The 21,126-nt window shown below is 35.1% G+C and overlaps 1 protein-coding gene across 1 annotated transcript in view; it reads left to right on the forward strand.

Annotated features, from left to right (window-relative positions):
* The window catches only part of VPS13C (vacuolar protein sorting 13 homolog C), a 168,946-nt gene that overhangs the window by 70,633 nt on the left and 77,187 nt on the right, over positions 1-21,126 (forward strand). Inside the window, exons 26-40 of the mRNA XM_065941879.1 lie at positions 470-623; positions 1,529-1,608; positions 3,147-3,206; positions 4,492-4,654; positions 5,352-5,468; positions 6,466-6,569; positions 6,757-6,924; positions 7,416-7,720; positions 9,994-10,141; positions 10,901-11,009; positions 14,950-15,086; positions 17,325-17,481; positions 18,863-18,942; positions 19,422-19,481; positions 20,162-20,318. Coding sequence (XP_065797951.1) covers positions 470-623; positions 1,529-1,608; positions 3,147-3,206; positions 4,492-4,654; positions 5,352-5,468; positions 6,466-6,569; positions 6,757-6,924; positions 7,416-7,720; positions 9,994-10,141; positions 10,901-11,009; positions 14,950-15,086; positions 17,325-17,481; positions 18,863-18,942; positions 19,422-19,481; positions 20,162-20,318 — 1,999 coding nt within the window. The remainder of the gene's footprint in view (positions 1-469; positions 624-1,528; positions 1,609-3,146; positions 3,207-4,491; positions 4,655-5,351; positions 5,469-6,465; positions 6,570-6,756; positions 6,925-7,415; positions 7,721-9,993; positions 10,142-10,900; positions 11,010-14,949; positions 15,087-17,324; positions 17,482-18,862; positions 18,943-19,421; positions 19,482-20,161; positions 20,319-21,126) is intronic.

Raw genomic sequence — 21,126 nt, forward strand, 5'->3', positions numbered from 1 at the left:
TGATGGAGATCAAAGAGCTTGCATGTTTTTGGAGACATATATGTTTTATTTTTGTTGGCTAAATATACTGTCATTTCTACAGTAAATCTGAATAGCAGTGTAATAGTAAACATCCTTTTTACATTAATGGAGATGATTCTTTTATCACCAAATATGACTTTTAGTTTTGAGGTATAGGTTTTAGAAAATCATATTAAGGAAGAATTCATGTAGTTCTATTTTTACTAAATTAAAAGAGTAAATCAATAAGGTTGTAAAATTTCATCACAATTTCTAGATAGATGTAGTTATATTCTCAATTATATAGCTTAAGATGATAGCATCCAATTATGGTAAGTAGTTTGATGGTAATAGAAGAGTGTAAGCAAAGTTTCTACTATTGTCTTGATGATATATATGAAGAAAGAATTTGTGTTTTTTTTTTAAGTATGATTCAAAGTACTTTCTTTGGCTGTCCTGATTGTTTTAGGTAATTCTGGAATTTACCAAACAACAGAAGGAAGAAGATACAATTCTAGTGTTTAATGTTACTCAGTTAGGAACAGAGGCTACAATGAGAACATTTGATTTAACTGCGGTATCTTATTTAAAGAAAATCAGCTTGGATTACCATGAAATTCAAGGTAATAGCCATAAAAATAGAAATAATAGACAATAACAGCTTTAGTATCACTTTTGAGTATATGAAACACTTATATTTACTTAGTAATAATTATAATAAATAATAGTTAGAACTGTTCTAAGCATCTTATAAATATTAACACATTTAACCCTTATAACAATGCTATGAGATAGGCAATGGTATTATCTCTAGTTTACACAAGAGAAAATGAAGTTGTAAATTGCTTACATAATTTACCCAAGATTACACTGACAGTTAGTGGCTGAACCATGATTAAAACCCTAGAAATCTGGTCTGGGGTCTGGATTCTTAACTCCTATGATCTTCTGTCTCAGAGAGTCCATATAAATCCCCATTATATAGGGCATATTACTCCCATTTTACAAACAAAGGAAGGTTAAATAGAGATTAAGTGGCTTACTCAAGATTATGCATTTTATGAATGACAAAACTTAGAATTTTTGTCTGGTCTTATAGTATTGAAATCCTTGTTCTTTCAATTCAGTAGTGTTTGTATATCAGAAACAGCATTAAGTTATAAAAATTAAAATGATGCAACATAACATTAATTCTCTCAGTAGCTTTTATGGTTTATTCGCTCCAGGGTACATCTTGTGTACTCATTGGATGTTTGAGGAATGAAGGAATGAATCCCCAGTAATTTCCTAGGCTATTATTTCCCTTAGAGAAGATTATTCCAGTGGAAAATTCTGAGCTATCTCATAAACAGGAGTTATAAGACTGCAAATAATAAAAGATGGATAAAACAGTGGATAAATCACGTCTCCTTCCCTGGCTTCTGGAGGCAGTGACTGGTATATCTCCATGAGGGTATAGAGGACATCTGAGAGTACCTGTTAGCAGTTTATTTGAAATACTTTTTTCCTTTCTTTTTCTTTAATCCAGGATCTAAAAAGAAGCCACTTCACTTGATTAGCTCTTCTGACAAACCTGGGTTAGATCTTTTAAAAGTGGAGTACATTAAGGTAAGGGTCATAGAATGTTTATATATTTATTTTAATATTCTAAATTGTCCTCCGGGAGGGAAAAGATGAGAGTAGATTATTAAAGGCTGTTGTTTTTGTGTCATAGCTTTGAATCACAGGGATATCCACTGTTTCTCTTCCCTTTTGTACACCTTCTTTCTCTTTCACTCAAGTACAGGACTAGGATTTTACAAAGCCAGACTTCTTGTCTACAAAGATGGAAGCCTGGGATGAAATAAGTTCTCCTGTCTTCTGGGGCACAGTCATCTACCTGCATTCATTGCCTGTGTAGGTGACATTTGGCTGGGTATCCTACCTCAGAATGGCTGCAGTCAAATTGGATTTGATTGAGTAGAGAACTACCAGGGTTTGGAAGGGACTCAAAAGTATGTTATATGAAGAATGCTGCAGGAACTGATGGCATTTAGTTTCATTCAAGATGAGTTGATTTGTTTGATCATTCAATAACTATTTATTGAATGTCTTTTGTATCAGATTTTGTTATGTATTTGGGATACAGAGTTGAAAAACATTCTCTATTCTTAAGGAATATGTAGACCAGTAGGGAGATAGGTAAACAACAATTAAAATATAATGTGTTTGATTCTTTAATAAGGAAGAGCACAAAGCGCTGTGGGAGTGGGGAGGCAGAGATACTGATCTAGCCAGAAGGCTTCTCACAGGAGGTAAAACTTTGAATTTATATATTCCCGAGGGACAGAACTTGAACCAGTTGGTAATTATGATGGGAGATGGGTTTTTGATTCAGTGTGAAGACCTCATTAAATCAAAGTTCTCTAAAGTTTCGATTTCTAAGAAAATGAAATTTCTTTTCCTGGAGATATCCTAAAATAGACTTTAGAACTTTAGGACTTTTGTTGAAGACTTTCTAATGGGATTTAAACATTAGGTAATAGATGGGTTGGGCTTCCCTTGTGGCTCAGTTGGTAAAGAATCCTCCTGCGATGCAGAAGACCCGGGTTTAATCCCTGGGTTGGGAAGATCCCCTGGAGAAGGGATAGGCTAGCCACTCCAGTATTCTTGGGCTTCCCTTGTGGCTCAGCTGGTAAAGAATCCACCTGCAGTGAGGGAGACCTGGGTTCCGTCCCTGGGTTGGGAAGATCCCTTGGAGAAAGGAAAGGCTACCGACTCCAGTATTCTGGCCTGGAGAATTCCATGGACTATATAGTCCATGGAGTTGCAAAGAGTGGGACATGACTGAGCGACTTTCACTTTGTTTCACTTTCTAATAGATTGGCTAGACTACCTTGAAACCTTCTAGCCTTCATAGTTTATCATTCTGATCCCTAGCCGTTTCCCAAAAGTGAGTGATACCATGCTTTCCTCTGTTTGAAGGAGGAGGACAAATTTGTACTTTTAAAATAAGTAGATTTGGATGTAACTTTAAAATAATGATAATTAAATTATAATGTATTAAAAATACAGTTGCAACTGAATATAAATAAATTGATGATTAAGTAAGGTGATTTGTTTACTTTGGTCTTAAATTCCTTCCTTAGAACTTTTTTTTTTTTTAGGCTGATAAGAATGGACCCAGTTTTCAAACTACCTTTGAAAAAACTGAACAAACATTTAAGGTAAGAAATTCTATTAAAAGAATACATCCTATTTGGAAATAACCTACTCTGGAAGTCTTAAGTATCCTTTGAGGAACCATTAAAAGTTATAAATTAACCTCATAAATGTCTTTCTTATTCTGTTTATGATTCAGGATAATAATGCTCTTATTTTAACTCACTGTATCACATCCATATTATTTCTAAAGGAGGGAATGCTGTAGCTGAGGGAACTTTAACTGACAACCAACAGGATTCTGAACAAACCAGATGCTATCATTTAATGCAGGGCTCAGAAAGAATGTGAAATACAAGGAGAGAGGTTGAGTACTCTGGAGCGACACTAAGGTACTCAAACAGAGGAAGAAGAGGCAAAATGTAGTTTTAGGAAACATTAAAAAGAAAATGAGAGAAATGAGCTTCAGATTATATCTTGGAGACATGGGAGAATCTATTAAATATTGATTCTTCCTTTTAATAATTGTTATGTCCACTTAGTGTTTTGAAGCGATGAAAACAAATTCTTTTGAATAAAAAGTGAGTTTTAAAAAAAAATTTCATTTTGGGATTTCCCTGATGGTCCAGTGGTTAAGACTCCCTACTCCCAATGCAGGGTGTTGGGTTTGATCCCTGGTCAGGGAGCTAGATATCCTGCATGCCGCAACTAAGACCTGGTAGAGCCAAATAAATTAAAAAATAATCAATTTGCTTTTAGAAAATCATATATTCTTTGAAGCAGTTTGTGTTCTATTTTAGCTTTCTTGAGTTCTTGTTTTAAAAATATATTTTTTCCTATGAGTTATGTATTTTTTTAATGATAAGATCATAATTGTGGTAGAAGATCAGTGACTGAGTCACTCTTAATTGCATTTTTTATATTTAAATCTCATGCATATCACATGTGAAATAATTTCTTGACATAGGGGTAACACATGGTGATTCTGGAGTTTCATGTGCTAACATATTTTATATAATCATAATAAACAATCATTGAAGATTCAAAAAGCCATGTATATGTGGAATATTAGAATGACCATTACTGGCAGTTTATACGCTCTATGATAATTAGGCTTGGGGAGTGGAGTAATTAGGTTACCTTGATCCCCAGAATGTATTAAGTGTAATTTATTCTGCATATAGTCCCTATTTAAGGACTGTGGGTTGTAAGTCTTCCTTTCTTCTTTCTTCCTTCCAAACAGTATAAGGCAGTGATGCAAACCTAGTTAGGAGCCTTTTGCATTCATCATATAGAGACTGCTGGTACAGCTGGCCTGGGAAAATAATTTTCTTTCTAAAATATTTCTAGGTGGCTTTTTCATCTTTAAATCTGTTGCTGCATACACAAGCTCTTCTCTCTTCTATTAACTACCTGACAACCATTATTCCATCAGATGGCCAAAACATGAGTGATACCAAGGACATACAGGTTTCTACTGAAAAGCAGCAAAAAAATTCAGCTCTGCAGAAGGGTATGAAAAACACGGTTTGTTTCTTGCTAGAAAGGGTTGTAGAATTGTAGAGCCAAATGGGAAATCTTAGAGACCATCTAGTTAGTCATTTATATGCCATTTCCCCTCCTTTTGTTCTTTTCTTCAAACTAAGTCATACGTGGGTGCCTGATATGTTAGATAAATGTGATTAATACTGTTTTTTTTAATGTCTGTTTTTGTACTTATTTTGTTGTTGATGGGCAATGCCTTTATGAAAGTACTAAGGGAAGAAGACCTGTGTTGACTTTGAGCTCTTCCTCCTCTCTTAGTGGCTCTTGAATGGGCTCCATAGAGGATTAATCATATCTAACATTTGCAGATAAGGAAATCAAGACCTAGAGACATGAGGGCCAGGGTACAAGGATATCATTGAATTGGAAAAGAGCCCAGCTTTTGAATCAGAAAGAACTCAGTTCAAATCCCGACTCTGCTACTTAAACTATGGGACCATAGGCACATTATTTAGCTTCCTTGAGTTTCAGTGTCTTTATATTTATTTAAATGTTTTCTTGCTTTTTCATTATAAAAGTAACACCTCACTATCGCAAATGCAAACTACAGAATATATAAAGTGAAAAAGTGTTTGAAATCTTTAAGAACTTGAGAATTCTGTGATTCTGCACAGAATATGTACTCCTAGATTCCCACTGTGATGAGTTGCTTTGTTTGTTTGCAGTGATTGTATCCTCTAAAGACAGTGACATTATTCACTTCAGGCTGTTTGCCAAGTTGAATGCTTTCTGTGTTGTTGTTTGCGATGAGAAGAACAATATTGCTGAAATCAAGATTCAAGGTAAAAGTTCTCATGATCTTAAAAATTGTTGAAAAGATAAGCTTTCTTTTGCAGTGCTAAAGCATATACACAAATGGAAGCCTCTGAGCTTTGAAAACTGGCTTGTTTTATGACATAATTGGACTGCATACTTTCTTTTTAACTCTTCAAGAGCTGAACCACATATACTGGTGATTTGGACCTTATGTTGTCTCCGGAGAGGAAAATGGCAACCCTTTCCAGTATTCTTGCCTGGAGAATCCCATGGGCAGAGGAGCCCGGTGCACTGCAGTCCATGGGGTCACAAAGAGTCAGACACAACTGAGTCACTGAGCACGCACACACGAGAGTTGTCTCAGAGGTGAAAGGAATACTAATGTCAACGTAGGGATGCTCTTGATGAGCTGAGTTAAGTGTCAACCCAGAATTCAGTTTAAGGTCTGTGAATATGCTTTATCTTGGTGCAAATACAAAGCAGCCTTATGAAGAACAGATCCTAAAGGCCCATTATGTTCTTTTAGGCAAAAGCTGCTAAATGAGTCTAGCTTTTTTGTCTGACTCTGTCTTTACAAGCTCTTTGGAATCTGGTAAAGGTAAAAAATATGTGTAATACAATTCTTGAAGATCTTAAAACCCAGAAAACTAGGCTTTTTCTTTGTTCTTTCTGAACTGACAGTGCATCTACTAATCTGAAGTTGATTCATGAAACTTTTATAGTCTCCATGTAAATGACTGGATATAAGGTATAAAGAATTTACTAAAATCCTAAGATAATCTATTTGCACTAGATGTAGTTTCTTCACAAGGTTTAAAGTTCAAATAATTATTTTTTAATGAATTTATATGCTTCATTGTTTATAAAACCAAAAATATCCTATATTGCCCTTATCAGTTGGGAGTTCAGACATTGCTAAATTTATAAAAATAGCACCTATAAAATAAAGTTATGCAATAGAAGAAAAATCTTAAGATCTTATTATGGTGTCTATAGAAATTAAAATAATACGCTTCTTTTCAGGACTCGATTCTTCCCTTTCTCTTCAGTCAAGAAAGCAGTCACTATTTGCCAGATTGGAAAATATTATTGTCACAGATGTTGATCCTAAGACAGTTCATAAAAAAGTAGGTGACAGTAAATTGTTAATGTTTTTTGGTGAATGAGAGATTTTATTGTAAAATATATATATATATTTTAAATGCTAATGAAATATATTTTGATAGAAAAATGTTTCTATAATGATTATAAACCCTTTTCAGTAGGGATTTTATTTTGTCATTGTCATTATTCATCCACATTTCTGCTTTTCAGGCTGTGTCAATAATGGGAAATGAAGTCTTTCATTTTAACCTGGATTTGTATCCAGATGCTACTGAGGGGGATTCCTATACTGACATGTCCAAGGTGGATGGTGTGGTATCACTAAATGTTGGCTGTATTCAGATTGTCTATCTCCATAAATTCCTCATGTCACTTCTGGTAAAATCACCATTTATGTATAGATTTTTTGACTTAGAAGTACTTAAACAAATCTGATAATTATGATTTCAATCTTAAAACTTTGAATTTTAGGATGTGCATTGATTTGATTATTGATGTTATTTATGGATTAATGTAGAGGTCAAAACCTCTCTTTTAACAGTTGAAATCATTTAATGATTTTTGTGTAGCATTGTCTACAACTGAAGTTGTTTTTGCTGGAACATAGTGAATCTAAATTCTCTAGTGTAAAAGCTATTATAATTTTTTTTCTGTTTCTCAGCCATATAACTCTATTTATAATTAGCCGTTGTCAGGTAACTCATGCATATGGATGGATAGTCAGTAATTCTTTCCTAATGTTAGAAAATAGAACTCAACTGAAAGTTACTTATTGGGAAAACATTAGCACATAAACAAAAAGAAGATGGTGTTGGAAATGATGTGCTTGTCCTCCTGTTTGAATTTCTCCTTTTACTTTGTGTTTCCAGAACTTCCTGAACAATTTCCAGACCGCGAAAGAGGCTCTGAGCGCAGCTACTGCTCAGGCTGCAGAAAAGGCTGCCACAAGTGTGAAAGATTTTGCCCAGAGGAGCTTTCGTGTTTCCATTAATATTGATTTGAAAGCACCAGTTATAGTCATCCCACAGTCTTCCATTTCCACCAATGCAGTAGTGGTTGATCTTGGGTTAATCAGAGTTCAGAATCAGTTCAGTCTGGTATCTGGTGAAAACTACGCAGACCCTCCAGTGATTGATAGAATGGATGTGCAACTAACAGAACTGAAGCTTTCTAGGTAATGCTCTTTCAATAATTATGTATTCAAGTGTTATTTAATATTGTCTGTGAAGTTTTATGACTGTTGAAATTCACACTCAACATACTTGTGTTGCACAGAGCAGTATCTTAAATCAGTTATTTTAAAATATTTATTTATCTTTTGGCTGTTTTGTGTCTTAGTTGTGTCACGCGGGTTCTTGTGCTGTGTCACACGGGATTTTCTTTGAAGTGCGTAGGCTCTCTGATTGTGGTGCACAGGCTTAGCTGCTCCAAGGCATGTGGGATCCTCGATCCCTGACCAGGGATTGAACCCATGTCCCATTGCATGGGTTCATGCAATGAATCTGCATTCTTAACCACCGGACCACAGGGGAAGTCTTTTAAATCAACTTTTTATTTTGAAAAATCTCAAACCTGCAGACAGATTGCAAAAGTAGTACTGTGAGTTCACATATAATCCTTCGCCTGGATTCACCAATTGTTTACCTTTGCTTTAATTCTGTGTATATACTTACTATTATTTAAAATATTTTAAAGTTAAAAATTTTATTTTCATTGAGATACAATTGGCAGATAATATTATATTAGTTTCAGATATGCAGCATAGCAATTTGATATTTGTTATGTAATGCAAAATGGTCACCACAGTAAGTCTAGTTAACATTTGTCAACACACATATTCCAGAAATTTTTTGTTGTTATGAGAACTTTCAAGATCTGCTCTCTTAGCAACTTTCAAATATATAATATAGTAATATTAACTATAGTCACCATCCTATACATTACATCCCCAAGGTTTGTTTCATAACTGGAAGTTAAAACATTTTTTGCTAAACTATTTGAGAATAGATATCTTATCCTTTGCCCCTATATGCTTTAGCATGTGTCTCCTAAGAGCAAGGACTTTAATCTTCTTACATAAATCACACAGTTAGCAAATTCTGGAAGTTTAACATTGGTATAATATATTATCCAATATGGGTACAATAGGGCTTCCCCACTGTCTCAGCGGTAAGGAATCCACCTGCAGTGCAGGCAGGAGTTGCAGGTTGGGTCAGGAAGATGCCCTGGAGGGAGGGCATGACAGCCCACTCCAGTGTTCTTGCCTGGGAAATCCCATGGGCAGAGCACATAGCACATGCATTCAATATTCAGATTTTACCAGCTGGGCCAAGAATTTTCCCTTCAGTCCCTGGTAACATGTGGCATCAAATTGTATTTTGTACTAGTGAGGGGGATTTCTGTACTGGTAGCTATTTATTCTGTAATAGTTCTTTAGCTTTTCTTTGTTTTTCGTGATGATGACAGTTTTGAAGAGTATAGTCTAGTTGTTTCATGGAATGAGTCTCAGTTTTGTCTGAGTGATTTCTCATGATTTAATTGAGTTTATACATTTTTGGCAGGAATGCTGTGTAAGTTATGATGTATCTCTTGGGCTCACACCAGAGGACATTTGAAAGTATGTCCGTTCATTTTTTTGTTTGTGTGTGTCCATTCATTTTAAAATCACTTTCTACCCCATCCAAGGATATTTAATTATCTTGAGTAAAAAAGCAATGATTATAAGGCAAGAAAAGAATCCTGGTGAAGAGCTTTATAAACTTAGAAATAGCTTGCTTTTCATCTTGCCATTTTTTTCTCTAGTCTCTGTACCAGAGTATAAACAACTATATTGATAATTTCCCCATATTGTCAGTGATATCAGTTTCTTTTTAAAAATTACTGTCGTCTATCTTCTGTTTAAAGAAAAAAGTTTTCTTAAAGGCTAATTGTATATCATACACAGTTGACCCTTGAACAACTTGGGTTTGAACTGCATGGTTCTGCTTACAGGCAGATTTTTTTTCCCCAGTGGTAAATAATGCAGTATTAGCATGGTTGTTTGGAGCCACAGTTGTGGAGGAAATGCATATACAGAGGAACCAAAATATGGAGGGCAAAGTATAAGTTACATGATTGCATGGAGGGTTGTCACTACTAGCCCCCCCCCCCCCCCCCGCCGCCTCCCTGTGTTGTTCAAAAGTGAAAATGACAGTGAAGTCGCTCAGTCATGTCCGACTCTTTACGACCCTATGGACTGTGTTGTCCAAAGGTCAGCTGTACTTTAATCTGTTCGTGCTGGTGCATTGTAGATTAAATTAACTATAAATCAAGTTTAGAAAACACTAAAACAGCATTGTGTTTCAAATCTGCATTTAGAGCAAGAACTTTGGACTTTATGTTTTTTTAAATGATATGTTGCATTTGCCCCTATGTTTGTGCATATATATCAATTATATTTCCCATTAGGACAGTGATCCAGCCAGGAATCTCCCATCCTGATATTCAGTTGTTGCACCCAATTAACTTGGAGTTTTTTGTAAATCGGAATCTAGCTGCATCTTGGTACCACAAGGTGCCTGTTGTGGAAATTAAAGGACATCTTGAGTCAATGAATGTGAGTATATGAGTGGAAAAAACCTTGTTATTGAAAGTTGAGACTCTGAAGATTTTCTCATTATAAATCCAAATGAAATGTGAACTTTTTTTTTTTTTACTGATGGTTGTAAGAAAAATTTCAGTGTGATATTGTCCAACAGTTTCTTCATTGTTTTTAGTAGAATTTGATCTTTAGTTAAGTGTTCTTTAGCTTTTAAATTTGTTATATGTACACATTAGCAAAGATCTGCTTGTAAATTATTAGTATCAGTATATTATAATTCTATTTCTTCTATATATTATATACACAACCTTTTATTTTAGAAATATCTAAGTACCCATAAGATAATTATAGCATTGAATGACTCTATTTTTATATTGAAGATGGCCTTTCTATTACATTGAAATTGTTACTGTTTAAAAAATTGCACTTATGTGTGCATAGTAGCACTTACGTTCCAAAATTAACTTCTTAAAAAAAGGTGATTTGATTTCTTTAATCATTATTAACTTTCACTGAGAATCATATTAAGTAGATGAAACTAATACTGATTCATAAATCCTACTGTTTTTCTCAGACACTGTCTTATCTTTGAAAATGAGATTTTTAACATGAAATAAGTAGTGAAATACTTGAGTGTATAGTGAGTATATAATTTTTTAGTCAGCATTAAGATTATTTGGTTCTTAGTGTTTTGTTACTAAGGATTTATTTTCTGTATTAGAATTGTTTCATTAAAAATGAAATTATCTTTTCTTGGAACATTGTATTTCACAGGTTAATCTAAATCAAGAAGATCTTAATCTTTTATTTGGAATACTAGCAGAAAATCTTGGTGAGGCTCCTGAAGATTTGAATAAAGTAAAACCAAGAATACAGGAGGCAGGTAAGAAGCTAATGATAGGTGGCATAATATATGTTATTTACAATTTAGTAGGGGAGATAGACAATAAAAATGAAGTAAATGAATACATATTTACAACTGTGATTTGTATTACCAAGAAAATAAATAAGATACTCTTGAATAAAACAGCAATTTGCTTTTAAGTTAAACAAACTGTCAGTTATTTCTAAGTTGCATGAGTTAGGAGGAGGCCAGAAAGGAGGTTTCAGATCAGTGGTGAATTGCTGGAATAAGTTTTGAATTTGCACATATAGGAAAGAAAAAAATTTAAGTTGACAGTATGCTGTGTAGCATACTTGATCTGACTTTTAAGTAAGATTTAGTAGTAATATACCTGGGGCTTCCCTGGAGGCTCAGTGGTAAAGAATCCACGTGACTATGCAGGAGATGTAGGTTCGATCCCTGGATTGGGGAGATTTCCTGGAGAAGGAAATAGCAACCCAATCTAGTATTCTTGCTTGGAAAATCCCTTGGACAGAGGAACCTTGTCGGCTGTAGTCCATGGGGTCTCAAAGAGTTGGACATAACAGCATGCACAAACTAGTAATAAAGGTGTAAAAACTGAGGTGGTTGATAAATTACCACTAGACAAAGATACTGAAAATATTGTACTGCAATATAAATGCAAGAGAATTTAAATTATTAGATATAGTGGTCCTTTCACTTGAGGCAAAGTAATGACCAGACTTATTTTCTAAGCTGTTTTTTATGTATGTGTATACACATAGCCTAAAGGAGGGCATGGTAACCCACTCCAGCATTCATGCCTGGAGAATCCCATGGACGGAGGAGCCTGGCGGGCAGTTCATGGGGGTGCAAAGAGTAGGACACAAGTGACATGACTTAGCAGCATATACACATACATAGTGTATCTTGGTGTTCATATCTGTATATATTCTATGTATAGACCTAACTCATTCTTTTTAACGGAGGCTTGGTATTAAATTCTGTTGAAGTATCATAATTTATGAAGTCCCTATTAATGGACATGTCAGATTTATTTCAGTCTTTCACATTTATTATGTTGCATTAATTATTCTAGTGCATACACTTTTACAAGTACATGTTTATCTGTTGGTAAAATACCAGGACTACTGGATGAGAGAGTATTTAGTTTTTGTTAAAATAATAATTTAATTAGTACATGTAATAAAATTTAATTTCACTTATTGTTTTGACAGCTGAACCTCATAGAACTTACATGCAAAATGAGTATGAGTGTTTTGTACTCCCATCAGGTTGTTTTTCTGTGCCTTTTCTAACACAGCATATTATCGGATTTTAAAATTTTTGCCAATCTGCTGAGTGAAAAATGGTATACCACTGTATTTTTTTTTTTTTTTTAAAGTTTTTTTTTTTTTTACCTAAAACTAATACAATATTTTAAAATTTTAATTGGAGGATAGTTACTTTACAATATTGTGATGCTTATTGCCATACATCAACATGAATTGGCCGTAGGCATACATGTGTCCCGTCCCCCCTGCGCCCCCTCCCACCTTCCCTCCCACCGTGTCCCTCCAGGTTGTCCCAGAGCACCAGCTTTGGGTTTGGGTTCAATAATTTAAGTCAGTTGTATCTCAAAAACAACAGTAACAATAACAACAAACACAGACACACAACGAAAAAACTAGGGGGTGTCTTTTTTTTTTTTTTTTAACAGTGTGTTAATACATACAGTAAAGTGTACAATTCAGTGAACTTATTTATATATGGCTACACTGGTGTAATCACCATGATTAAGATATAAAACATTTCCAGTACTGCATCCTAGAGCCCTCCACACTTTCCTGGTCAAACTCCCACCCTGCCCTAAGATCTACCTAGAATTTACTGCCATTTAGTTTGTAATACCATAGATAGAGCAGTTTTCTCTCTTTTTGAATTTCATATAAATGGAATCATACAAACATTACTCATTCTTTTTTGGCTTCTTTCGTTCAACGTTTTGTTTGTGGGATTCATCTGTTGGAATATCTAGCACTAGTTTGTTCCTTTTATTCCTGTTTCCAGTTTTTGACTATCATAAGTAAAGCTGCTATGAAAGTTATTGCACAATCTTTTGGTACAGTTACATTACTTTTTTTGTTTTGAATATACAACTAAGAGTAGAATTACTGGGTTATATGCTAGCTTACATTTAGCTTCAGTAACTTATGCCAGGTTATACTGACCAGTTTTCCAAGTGGTTGAATCAATTTACTTTGCTACCAGCTATGTGTGAGAGTTCCAGTTTTTTCACATTCTCACCAGGAAGGCCATTGTCAGTCTTGTAAAGTTTAGCTGTTCTCTTGGTTATATAGTGGTATCTCTGTGGTTTTTATTTATTCCTTGGTAACTAATGAAATTGAGGATCTTTTCATATGCTTATTGGTTATTTGGATATTCTCTTTTTTGACATGATCATTCAAGTCTTCTCAGCCTTTTGACTAAGATGGAGTGTAGTGTGGGGGCTTCCCAGGTGGCTCAGTGGTAAAGAATCCCCCTCCTAATGCAGGAGACGAAAGGGATGCAGGTTGAATCCCTGGGTCAGGAAGATGCCCTGGAGAAGGGAATGGCAAACCCCACTCCAGAATTGTTGCCTGGAAATTTCTATGGACAGGGGAGCCTGGCAGGCTACAATCCATAAGGTTGCAAAGAGTCAAATACGACTGAGTGACTAAGCACACATTCAAGTCTGTTGACCGTTTTTATTAAGGTGTGGTCTTTTTTTCTAATTGGTGTATGGGAATTATTTATTCATTCTGGATAGCAGCCCTTTGCTGGTTACGTCTGCTATATGTATACATGTTAGTATATGTGTAGAAATTTCTCTTTATCTGTGGTTTACCTTTTCACCCTTAATGGGCCTTCTGTTTGATAGAATGAACTTTAATACATATTTTTTAAATGATCAGGGCTTTTTGTTTTCTATTTAAGAAATCTTTGCCTATTCTAGGAATTGTTTTCTAAAAGCAAAAGATTTGCTAGAATTATTTCCCCTGGATCTCATTATGCCTGAAACAGTGCTAAAATAAGGTGATAGTTAAGAAACCTTGGCCTGTGTATTACTTTCTCAAAGGTAATAATTAACAGCACTGGTTTTCCACATGGAAAACACTAAGCAAGGTACTGAGTCTGTTGGGACCTCAGTTTGCTCATCTGGGAAGTGAGAACAATAAAGTTTTTACTTCAAAGTATTGTTATGAGAGTTGACTGTGCTAGTCCATGTACATCTGTTAGCACAGCATCCTACACAGAGGTAAGTACTTAGCAAGTGATAGCTGTTATTAGTGTTGTGTGTTATAATTTGGAAAGCAAATTTTGTTGTGTTTCAGGGTATGAATTTCAGGACAACAAGCCCATAGTCATTTGGTTTTACTTTTGGTTCTTGGTATGGCATAAGAAGCTTCAACTTTCCCCTTCTTTTTTTCTTATCAAAGCTTCCTTCTTGTTATTCACCTCATGATTTAACCATGTCAAACTCCATTCTGTTTGCAAAACCTGTCCCGATGTGTTCTTTCTGTGTGATTTTCTGCTACCTCTTATTTTATTCTTAGAATGTCTCCTCTGTTTGAGGAGATCCTCCAGCTCCGCTTGAATGATAGCACTCCAGTTAAGACTTTCCTGACCTCCTCATGGCGGTGTCTTGCCTAGTTATGTGGTTTCTATCCACTTACATAGAGCCTGTCAACATTTGTCTATTTAATGTGTCTGTTTAATAAGCAGTTGAAGCCTGCTTATTTTGTTTGTACTATATATGTGTGTGTTTATATGTATCTTCTACTAAACTGAGCTCCCTAAGGGCTGGGGCTGTATAATTCTGATTTGTAGATTTTCAATGCTTGCACCAAGTCTGGAGTACTTGTCTAAGTCCTCACTGAGTATTCATGTAGGAAATGTGTGAATAGAGGTAAATGAATTTCTTTTAAACATCCTTTAGGTGAAAGTAAAGAGCCACTTAAAATCTCTACATTAAAACAAGATGTGCATGTTTCTCAAGATACTTCAACAGCTGGAGTGGAAGAAATAAAATCTGTAGACATCATTAATATGCTGTTGAATTTTGAAGTTAAAGAGGTGTGTAATTTTCATCTGTTTTTATAAAATGAGGTGAATAACTAATGGATATTTGGAATTACTCTAGAAAAAAATGTTACATAGGCTATTTGTAATTTGTATATAGATGTAATGTTTATAAATTTGAGAGTTTGTTAAAGATGAGTTATATTTGGAGGATATAATATTTCATAGAGAACATGGTAGTATGCCCTCTAACACACTTTTCAAATGATTTTAGGACAGATGGAATGCGGCTTGCTTTGGCTTTTGTATAGGAAAGACAGGAAGAGGACTGAGAAAATTCTTTGCAAATTTTAGAAACCATTAATACATATAATAAAATGTGTATAAATTTAAAATATGTTATCTTATTTTTAATCTGCTGTCCATCTGCAGATTTTTAAGGAAAGAGTAGATGGATTTTCCTCTTCTGTATTCACACATGTAACAAAAGCTCATTGCACGTACTGAGTGCTAAGGAAACAAAGGTAAAAGGCATAGACTCAACTCAAACAAGAAAACCGTTAGTATTTTCTTAATATTCCCATTAGATTACATTCCCACTAATTACATTTTTTTAATTCCCACTAAAGATGTACCTAGGGAGCTTGTGGCAGTGATGGTAGTGTTGCAGGATGGGGGACCCTTTCCAGGGTTCCAGAGTGGGCTCTTGTCTAACACTCAGTAATCTATTGTCTGAGGAGACACATATCCTGACAACACAAGAGACTGTTGGGAAGGGATGCCTGGGCCAAGAGCAGTAGGGTAAGGGAACCTAGGAGAACTGTTCGTCACGTGGTTCCCAGTTTATGGTAATGGGGCTAGTTTCCGGGTTATCTCTGGCCAGTCATCTTGCTCACCAAAGATGTTTGGTGACTCAGGGTCCCTCCAGATGGTGCACACGTGACTCGGCCGATGTCGATAGCAGTGTGAGGGCTCTGGGAAGTTGGCTGGATGTTTTGTCTCCCCCCTCTGCCTTTTGGCCCTGCCTGAATTCTTGCGGGTTCGTTCACTGGCATCTCCTCCCTCCTTTTATCCCGAATTCTCTCCATTCGTTTCCGGGGGAAGCTCTGTTTTCCGTATTAGACCTTCTCTTGTGAGACAGTCCAGGCACGCGGTTACCGTCATGCCCAGCCAAGGCAGGTGGTTTCCATCCTTGGTGCCCCCATAGTGGGAAGAGGGCATCTAAGCAGTCTGAGAAGATCAGGGAAGATATCCTGGAGGAAGTGAGATTTGGGTTGCGTTTTTAAAGAATAATAAAATGGAGTCTGAGAAACAGGATTCAGGAAGGGGACTGGGACAGGGTAGAGAGAGTAACCAGATGTAAACATGTTTATATGTGGGAAAGCGTCACACATAGAGGGACTTGGAAGAAAAACATTTCCTCTGAAAATCCCTTCATCGTTAAATACTTGTGTAGAGGTTATAATCTGTCTCTGAGTTAAGCATAATAAAATTTTAAACAAATGAATGCTGCTTTTAAAATCTGAAATATATGCTTTGAAACAAACTTCCTTAATGTTAAACCTCTGCTGTTTTTCTGGTTATGTTAAGAGTTATTCAAGATTTTTAAGCTTTGATAGTTGAAACATTGGTAGATGAATCATTCTGTTTGCAAATGGGCTTCGTTAACATATGTACATAGAAAAACCCATAAATCCTTTTTAATATCATTTGTGATACATGTAATTACAGTTGTCTTTGAGAAGACAGTGATTAGGGTGGGAGGAAGCAGTTTGCCGATAATAGGCATCATCTGGAGAGATTTTGGGTTGTTGCCATCCAGAGAGAGGAGCCTACTGGCAGCCAGTGGGCAGAGGCTGGTGAGGCCACTGAACAGTCTCTAGTGCTTGGGACTGCTCCTCCCGGGAAAGGATGATCCAGCCCCAGATGTCATTGGTGCCAAGGTTGAGAAACCTTGCCTTAGGAGTAGTTTGAAAATTGACTATGTCTCAGACTCTGAGGTTTAGTCTGACACCATCCATCAGACTAGGACTACTGGGAATTAGGCAGAGCCACTTTATTTTTTTCATAGCTGTCTTGAAATCCACTAGAATATATTGGCTGTGCTTTAAAAGTCTGAGCAGGTAAGTGTGCCTTCCAAAGTAAGTAATCCTAGGCAATTTCCAGACACAAATAGAAGTGCACGTTGTGTGAATTTTTTATTATGTCACTCTGGATGGTTATTAAATTGTTAACTTATCTTCATTGTATATTAGTGAAATAGTTTGTGGTAATACTGATATCTTTTTCTAGGTTGTGATTACTTTGATGGAAAAAGCAGAAAAGAAAGGAAGACCTTTACATGAACTAAATGTCCTGCAGCTTGGACTGGAAGCTAGAATTAAAGCCTATGACCTGACTGCTGAAGCTTATCTAAAAAAGATTAGTATGCGATGCTTTGAGTTCACTGGTAAGTATGAAGTATAGTCTCTGTAAATTGTACATGTAATAGGCAGAGGTCCCTACCTTTTTATAAACTTCAAGCATATCTATTAGTGTCACTGTAATTATTTAATTAGTTTAAATTTATTACATTTAATAGAAAGTAATTTGATATTTAAAAATTAAAAATTCATTATCTGTGTAGTAATTGATTATAAAGTAAATCTATATCTAAATATTTAGCACGAAGTAGAGTATATCTAAAAGAGAATGAGGCCTATGTCTCCAGTGTCTATACAAAACACTTCAGAACTTGTAAAAGGCAACATTATAACTGTTCTCTGTGAACTGACATATTAGGAAATCACAACCCAAGTACAATACTCAGGTATAGAGCCCAGGGACCCTTTTTGAAAGGTGAGTTAGTTTACTAGAAAGTAAATTTTTTGTTTGATTTTTTTTAAATGTATTTTTAAATTACAGCAGTATATTTTGTGTTTAATAATATTAATATATACTTGTAAAAAATAACAAGCAATACAGAAATATATAGAGGAAAAAATTTAGCATTCTTTTGTAGTCTCTTCAGCCTTTCAAATTCACTTTCTAAATTGCACCAAAGTAACTTTTAAAGTGAATATGGGTGTTTAAAGTTCATTGGAATTCTATGGGGTCACTTTAAGTAAAGCAGTCTTGTATTGAGAATAATCCCTAGTTTAAGTATTTTATAGCTTTGTTCCTTTGTATATTCTTATTTGTTGAAATAAGTAATAACAGAAGTACGAAATATATCATTTGTAATTGGCCAGTGCTGGGTTTTTTGTCTTTGTAGAGTATCTTGGATTTTATTTCAAAGTCAGTTTTACTGAGATATGATTACATATAGTAAAAGTCACCATTTTTAGCATACAACTCTTGAATTCTTTAAAAATTAATTTTCAGTATTTATTTTTGTCTGTGCTGGGTCTGCATTGCTTTGCATGTGCTTTCTCTAGTTGGGGTGGGCTGGGCCTCCTCTTTTTTCTGGTGCATGGGACTTCTTGTGGTGGCTTCTCTTGTTGCAGAGCACAGCCTCTAGGTTCAAGGGCTTCAGTAATCGCAGCCCGCAGGCTCAGTAGTTGTGGTGTGTGGGCTCTTGCGCACACAAGCTTCAGTAGTTGCGGCACATAGGCTCAGTAGTTGTAACTCAAGTGCCCTAGGGCGCACAGGCTTTAGTTGCTCCACAGCGTTGTGAAATCTTCCCGGACCAGGGATGGAACCTGTGTCCTCTACACTGGCAGGTGGATTCTTATCCACCACACCACCCAACTCTTGAGGTTTGAGAAATGTATATGTTGTGTATCTGGCTGATCTGTTTTTAATATATTTGAAGCATCTGAAAGACTTAATGATCTCTCTTTCTCTTTTAGACTCTAGAGGAGGACCTCTTCACATTATTAACTCTTCCAATGTAACAGATGAACCCCTTCTGAAAATGTTATTGACAAAGGTACCTAGTTTCATTTCTAAAATTCGTTACTATTTGAATGTATGAAGTTATGTAGTTCCCCCATATTTAATATCTCAGTTTTTTCCCCTAAAATTTTTTATTCTAAAACTGGTTGATTATAGTGCATTATGCAAGCATCTGACAGTCTTGGATCATTTCAATAATCTTCAGAGTTAATTGTATGTTTTTGAATAAGTGGAAGTACACAAAGTTCCATCGTAATTTGAAGCAAAATATAATCCAGATGCACTAGCATTTTCCTTACCTTTAGCATTTCCTCCTAGTTTGGGTTTTTGCTTTTACAGAATGTGAGAATTACTTATGTGGTTGTGTTTTTGGCATATTCTTTGCTTTTAAAAATATTTTTATAGTGTTTTCATAGCATGCTTTGAAAAGTAAAGACTATGTGTATATATATATTGCAATGTGTGAATTTTTATTGTTTCCAACCTGGTGATTTCATCCTCCATTATTTGTAGGCAGACATTGATGGACCAGAATTTAAAACTACTCATGACAATACGAAACAAACACTTGAGGTATGTCTTTTCTAACTTGCTATAAGGCTAGGGTATATGTTAATGATTGAATATAGCTTCAAAGCCATCTTTAGCTATAAGATTGTGAGTTCTAAAATTAGAGTAAGAGTGGTAATAATAATAGATCTAATCTTGTAGATGGGAGAAATGAATATAGAGCTGAGATAAAATTATTACAAAAGTTTATTTGATTTCCTAAAAGACTGTTTGTTTCCCAGGTAAAAATTAATGATTCCTTGTTGAGGACAAAATAATACATTTTTAAGGGAATTTTATTCACAACTCTTATTTGACGTCCTATTAATGGAAGCATTAAGCACTTAAATTGTTAATGACTTTAGGATTAGAAAAAAAAATTAAGGGTCAGGCAGAAAGTATGGCTCAGTACAGACATTGCTCTTGGAACCATCTGTAAGGGGACTGAGCTAAGGCTGATAACACTTCCTAAATCTTTACTTAAAACCTATCAAGTTCTGTTGAGGTTAGAAGTATGGTCATGTATGGAAGTTAGCAGTGTTAGTTTATTGTCTAGTAAAGGATTAACAAAGTAATAGTGAATTTTTTCTCAAATAAAAAAGGTCCTTGGTTGAACTATTCTTGGGCTACTTGTATATGTTGAAGTTTGACATAAAAATGTTTCTATATCTGAAATTTGCCTCTCTAATTGTTCATTATCTTAGGTTTCATTTTCATCTTTAGACTTAGTTCTTCATTTGGAAGCTTTACTGTCCTTGATGGATTTTTTGTCCTCTGCTGTTCCATCCTCTGAACCTTCTAAGAAGGACTCGGAGCTGAAACCACTTATGGGGGAGTCCAGAAGTATCATTGCCAAAACTGGTATTAACTTTTGAGTCATGGTCTCATACTTTCTACCTGAACTTTAATAATCATATGTAATAACTGAACTGAACTGGATAACTTGTATTTTTAAGATAAGATGACCATTTAGCACCTTAATGTTTCCGGTGCTTTAACAGATTATGTTGGTTTCAAAAGAAAGCGGATTTTACTCTTACGGTATTGATATAAATTTAGTGAGAGATTTTAAATAAGTGTTTAATATTAATCATGTATTTATATTTGATTTCACTGCCTTGCTTTTTCATTAAATAAAGTCGTATATACTTTGCATTGATGTACCCATAGCCTTCACTCTAGTGAAAGTGAGAAAGGGAGAAGTTAAAGTATGATCACTGTCTTGCTTAGTAACAAAGGCCCATTTCAGTCAGCTAAAACTACCTGGTACTCAACAGGTTTAAGCTTCGCAAGACACAAAAGGAATAATCTCATGGAAGAGACATAGTCACTTTGTTTTCTAACCAAAACTGAATATTTAAGTCACATAGAGGTATGGGCACATGCCGTGACTTGTGCCCTGAAAATATTAGATGTAGTGTAGCCTGAGTGAACATGTGCCTATTTTTAAGTCAAATATTATTTTAATTATTTTTCTTTGATATCATATGATGTGAGTATCTAACATCTGGTCATTTAATTTTCAAACCAAATTTTCAAACTGTTTGCATTGTATCTATATTACTGGCATCTTTAAAGTATAAAGCTGTTAGTAATATTAGATCTGACACAGGGACTCTTTAAACTCACAATAACCTATAAAAAAATCTAACTAGAAACAGTATTCTAG

Source organism: Muntiacus reevesi, chromosome 7 (genome assembly GCF_963930625.1).
Source record: "Muntiacus reevesi chromosome 7, mMunRee1.1, whole genome shotgun sequence".
Classification (NCBI taxonomy): domain Eukaryota; kingdom Metazoa; phylum Chordata; class Mammalia; order Artiodactyla; family Cervidae; genus Muntiacus; species Muntiacus reevesi.